Genomic DNA, 6,374 nt, shown 5'->3' with positions numbered 1-6,374 from the left:
AAGGTAAAGCATGCCTGCTGCCCTGAGGTTCAAACACAAGAATTGACAAAGGACCATGAATGCATCTTCTGTCAAACCAAAGACTTGCCCTAAATCAATGTATCAGCACCATTCTGATAGCCCAATCTCATGAAATACTGTAAAAGAAATTCCATGTCATCTAGGAGGAGTAATTGCTTAACAGGCACCCATCTGGGATCAAGCTTCCACCATGGGACTCTAGATGGATTCTTTAGAGGTGAGACTTGGAGTGCCTCCAACATGTGTAGGAGCTTAAGTGTCATGTGGATCTCAGTCAGATCTAAGGGCATCCTTCCCTTATGACATTGCCACCCAGCTGGTTCCAGGCAATGAAGTGATTCCAAAGTTCCTGAGGAGGTTCAAGCCCAGAGCGGATTCCCTACTTGCCCAGGTATAAGCATTGTATGGATTCTATCACATTCAAGTTGATATGGCAGAGGTTTTTCCATCACCATCACATTACCAGCATGTTCTGCATGGCAAGGACACCATATTTGAGAAGCCATACCTGGACATGCCTCCAGAAAACTTGACCAAGATTAAGCCCCAACTAATGCTTCCTTCTAACTTCCATCCCAGACAATTCCTATCAAATTTGTTAGCAACAGAGGAGTTTGTCTCTTCTTTTACTCCATTATCACCTCATAGCTTCTGTGTCCTGCTTCATCTCTTGATAAATCATAGATAGCATTTATAAAATTGAAAGTTTTGACTTTCAATACATTAATATAAAATATAGATTAATAAAAATACATATTAAGATATTAATATAAAATATATATTTATATTAATGTAGTTGCATATGTAGTTTTAAAAATAAAAAGTCAAAACTTTTAATATTACATTTTTTCTAATGTATATATTTATAAAACATTTAGTATAGGTATAAGATACCTATTTCATAAGCCTACTTTGGGAATCATAAACTGGACATTGACTCTATTGTTCTTATTTCTTCTGTAACAATCTTAATTCTTCTGAAAGACATGTGGAACTCTCTGGCTGATGAAGAAAGGGTGATGAACAAGAAAGTAAATAAGAGAAAAATCCAAACATTAATATTCCAAATATTAATAATTTGCTGCATTATTTTGCCATGCTGTTTTACCATTGGACTTCCAAAAGATTATATCCAAATAACTATTGCTTTAGATTGTTTATTTTTTTCCACACTGTGTCCATGGAAATTTTTTATTTATCTTTCTTTTGAGAATCCTGCAAGCTAAATATTATGATATTTTATTAATAACAAAAGTGGATCAGTTACTTAATTTTGTGGTGGCAGTTTGTTAGAAAGGTTAAAGTGACATGAACTTATATCCCAGCTCTGCTGCATAGCTACCTAATCTATAACATACAAATTTATAATGAGTCTTTTGTAGAAATTAAACAGGATAATGCATGTAAAGCATTTAATGATAAATGGCAGGTGTTAATAGATGTGAAACTTCTTTGAATATCAAAATTATATATACATGGAGTAATAGAATGTAGAAAAACTCACATTTTCTAGATTCATGCATCTTTTCAAGCAGCAGAGGCCATGTTGGACCAGTGGGATGGTTAGGTTCATGTGCCAATTTGGCCAGGTGATGGTGCCCAGTTGTTGGGTCAGGCAAGCACTGGTCTAACTATTGCTACAAGTACATTTTGTGGCTAGTTAAACCAGAAGGCTGGTTTATCAAATCATCAGTCAATTGATTACATCTGTGGCTGATTACATCTACAATTAACCAAGGGAGTGTCTTCCGTAACGAGAGTTGGATTTAATCTAATCAGCTGAAAATTTTTAAGGCAGAAAAGAGAACTTTCATTTCTGCCTCAGCTAGCCAGCCTCTCCTGGGGAACTCATCAAAGACCTTCACTGGAGTTGCCAGCTTGTGGCCTGCCCTAAGGAATTTGGACTGCTACATCCTACCCTATGGAATTTGGACCATGCATCCCCACAGTTCCATGAGACACTTCTATAAAATCTCATATTTACAGATATCTCCTGCTGGTTCTGTTTGCCTAGAAAACCCTAACTAATACAACCAGTAAATGCAACAGAGTTGAGAAGATAAAAGTATATATAAATTTTTTCCTAAATGATAATATTTAAAAGAGTAGACTACACCCAGTCGTTGATAATAGTGGCAATATGGATATTTGAGAGTAGAAATGGGAAGTAAGAGATAGCTACAGAAATCCACAAGAATCTATAGCAGAATTTTAGCAGAAGGACTGTAGACAGAATTTTTTATTTCTTGAATTTTTTTCTCTTTTTAAATGCTCTTATTTCCCGCACCCCCACACCTACTTGTTTCTATATTGGAACATGGGAACCATGATATTAGGGAAGGAAAAGATGGAGAAGAGAGAACTATTCTGGTTATCTTCTAATCTCGCCACCTTAATAAAATCAAAAACAAAAAACAAAAATAGCAAAACAAAACAAAACCCTACAAACCTATAACATAAATGATAAGTCCTAATAGTGGTTGCCAAACACACCACAAATATTTTTATTGTTACACTTATTTACTTTAAGAATTTTACTTCACAGAAAGCCCTTTGCCAAAAAGAAGTAGACCATATAGGCAGAAGGAGGCCTGGAGTTTTAAATAATCTTTTATAGAGAGACTATCTGAATGCTTATAGGGAAGGAAATCCTTTTAGATATCCCACTCTCATATTTACATTAATTTCCAAATTTATCTTAAAAAAACACTGGTGAGAAAGTGTAGAGTTGTTCAGTCTGTGGAGTAAAGATAAAATGTGAATTAAATTCTTACTTTATCTCACAGTAGACATTTTCAGGTAATGAACAGACATTTATCCAAACCATCTGTTGATAGCTCAATCTTGCCTTACATATACAAAAAAGCTTTACTTTTGCATGCAAATGGCAATTCACAGAGCTCAACATTCATTAAAGATGGTTTGCATTTTTGTCAATGAGACAAAAGATGTGGAGGTTAGCCTGACAAATGTCCTTTTCTACAAATGAGTGTGTGTGGTATGTGCATGTATATTCTCTGTCTCTTTCTCTCTTCACACTCTTAGTGAGAGATAGGGTGCTGCACTTCATTGAGCTTTGGGGTTCTGGGAATTCTACTCTGAGGGGCACAAGTCATCTATTTTACATGGTGTTTCCAAAATGTCTGCCAGATTGTCCCAGAAATTACTACATAAAGCAGAGAAGTACAGTTGAATGGATTCAGATTTAGATTTGTGACAAGAGTTCACAAGATGATTTGAACAAACAACTAAATTTATGCAGTGATGGAAATAGTTTGGGCAGAGAAAACAGTATTTCAATTATACCTACAATGAGGTCTTCAAAAAATATGTTGGTAAATCAATGTGACTTCCAATTTTTTTTCAAATTGTGTCACGGAAACATTTTGCTTGGTATTGTGATATATTTACAAATAAATATTGATGTTAAGAAGCCAGTATAATATGTAATGTATATGAATATATACATGAAGTTAAATTAGTACAATTTTATTAAACATTAAAAATGACTCAAATACATTGAAAGATATATGATAATTGGAAGGAAACTCAAAATCGTAAAAATGCAAATTCTCTATGAATTGATTAATTGATTCAATACATTTCTTATAAAATTAAGGGGAGAAGATGGTGACCCTAGAGGAGGAATTCATGTTGGCTGGGTTATCCTTGGGCGCCGGGCCTGACGGACTCCTAGGCATGGAGCTGGGCGACAAAACAGGCCAGTTTCTGGTGACGGAGAGCTGTAGGACCGTCATCCTCTATAAGGTTTCTGATCAGAAACCCTTAGGCAGCTGGTCAGTGAAGCAAGGTCAAATTTATAACATGTCCAGCTGTATGCAACTTTCAAACCAGGGAGTATATTATTGTCCATGATGATAAGGTTTTGAGAATATGGAATAATGAAGATGTAAACTTGGATAAAGTATTTAAAGCTACATTGTCAGCTGAAGTGCACAGGATACATTCAATACAAGGAACCGAACCACTAGTGCTATTCAAGGCAGGTGCCATCCATGGTCTAGAGGCCTTGCTTGCAGAGCCCCAGCAGAAAATTGAAGCTCTTCTCATTGACGGAGAAGTGATTAAATGGACAAAAGTTTTCATGGTATTTAAGCATCCTATGTTAATTTTTGTGACTGAAAAAGATGGAAATTGTTTTGCTTATGTACAAATATTTAACTCACGTATCTTAAGCAAATACACACTCTTATCTGGACAAAAAGAAAAATCTGTTATACAGAGTTTTACTGCATCTGTGAATCGGAAATTCATCTCTTTGAAGTCATTAAGCTCTGATGGATGTATATATGAAACCCTGATACCGACATATTCGAGTGACCCAGGCAGAAATCAGATGGTAATTAGATCACTGTTGCTTAAGGCTGTTGTGTCTGGTAATGCTAGAAATGGCGTTGCGGTCAGCGTCCTGGATCAAAATCACATAGCAGTCCTGGGAACTCCACTACCAACTTCTAAGGAATGCGTTTCCATATGGAACATAAAATTTCAAACACTCCAGGATTCAAAAGAGTTACCACAAGGGACCAGTGGTCAACTCTGGTATTATGGGGATAATTTGTTTATGCTACATGGAAAATTTCTAACTGTGATTCCATATAAGTGTGAAGTGTCATCATTAGCAGGTGCTCTTGGAAAACTCAAGCACACTCAAGATGCAGGTACTCACACTGTCTCCCATTTTGTAGACTGGGAAGCATCTCAGGGATGTGGTCTTAGATCACAGAACTTGGAGCAGTCAAGGAGAATCTTAAGAACAAGAAAAGTTGAAGTGAGTGTACAGCCAGAGATTCTAGCATCCGAACAACTTTTATCAACCATAAAGAATGATTCAGAAAAACACATTGAAGTAGAACTACGTAAATTTTTATCTATTAAATGGACACCTGATTCTCATACCATTATTGAGGACATAGCAACAGGACTTCTGGGAAGACGTAAAACAGAACCATCATTTTATCCCCAGAACTCTCTGATGCAGGTTATCCAAACGCATGTGCTTTCCTACAGCTTGTGCCCTGGCTTAATGGAGGTTGCCTTAGAAAAAATAGACGTACAGATACTACAGCTCTGTCTACAGCAATTCCCTGATGTTCCTGAATCAGTCACTTTTACTTGCTTAAAAATTTTCTTAAGCATTGATGATGACAGTCTTCAAGAAACAGATATAAACACAGAGGCAGTTTTTGATGATAGTGATACTGTACAAGATGAAAAAATGGAAGAGCAAATTATTCAAAATGGCTTTAATCCTGAAGAAGATAACTGCAATAACTGTGATAACGAGTTAAATGAAAAGCCTCAGGACACAACAGAGGAGACCACTTTGTGCCCTATAATACCAAAAAGAGAAGCTCTACTAAATGCGTTCTTCATTCAGCATATAGTGAAACATTTCTTCTGCCACACTTGAAAGATATCCCAGCACAGCATGTCACTTTTTTTCTCCAATATTTGTATTTCCTTTATCTGAAGTGTAGCATAAATACTACTATGACTCTTCCTGGAATACATCCTCCAGCTCTGAACCAGATTATGGATTGGATATGCCTACTTCTAGATGCTAATTTTACTGTTGTGGTAATGATACCAGAAGCAGAAAGGCTGCTAATAAGTCTTTACAAGTTTGTGAAATCCCAGATATGTGTTTATTCTGAACTGAACAAGATTGAAGTGAGATTTTGGGAGCTACAGAAACTAAATCAAGAAAAGAACCGTAGAGAATTATATTCAATTGAAGTGATGGAACTTTTCTGATATTATCAGTTCTCCTTCATAGATATTTTATGAAGTCCTTTTATGTGAACTCTTCCTACACATCCAGACAAGAAAGGTGTTTTGTTTGTGGCCATCTCTCAGTTTCAAGAGAAATGTGTCAGCAACTCCCTGGGACCACTGCTTATTGATGCTCACTAGGTAGGACTGCAGGTTTCACGTGAACCTGTTCTAGTTTATGGACATTGGTGTGGAGAGGTTCTGAAACTTTTTAAAAATATGTAACTGAGCTGATTTTAAGCAAACTTATTCGTGTACTGATAAAAGTCTAATTTCTTAAAAAAAAAAAATAAGGGGAGAAATCCAAATGCTTAAGGGAAGAAATCCAAATGTCTAACTACAGAAGAATAGATTAATACATTTTGGTATGATCATAAAACTGAATACTATGGAGCTGCCACAATGAGTGAACTTCTGTCAAACATCAACGTGGATGAAATAAAAAAAATGAGTGAATAAAGCAAATTAGAAAATGATGTACTATATGATTTTATTTGTGTAATGCAAAACTAAACAACTGTTAAGAAATATGTACATAGAACCTTTTAAAAAAGCAA

At 35.8% G+C, this 6,374-nt stretch overlaps 1 protein-coding gene across 1 annotated transcript; it reads left to right on the top strand.

Annotated features, from left to right (window-relative positions):
- The first annotated feature begins 3,648 nt into the window (after positions 1-3,648).
- Positions 3,649-5,799, top strand: LOC119528602 (nucleolar protein 11-like). Its single transcript, XM_037828927.1, is given in 3 exon segments — positions 3,649-3,840; positions 3,842-5,408; positions 5,411-5,799. Coding segments are annotated over 3 exon segments (2,148 nt in total).
- The last annotated feature ends 575 nt before the right edge of the window (positions 5,800-6,374 follow it).

The sequence above is a fragment of the Choloepus didactylus genome, chromosome 3, assembly GCF_015220235.1.
Source record: "Choloepus didactylus isolate mChoDid1 chromosome 3, mChoDid1.pri, whole genome shotgun sequence".
NCBI lineage: Eukaryota > Metazoa > Chordata > Mammalia > Pilosa > Megalonychidae > Choloepus > Choloepus didactylus.
This window is presented reverse-complemented; position numbering and strand designations above follow the sequence as displayed.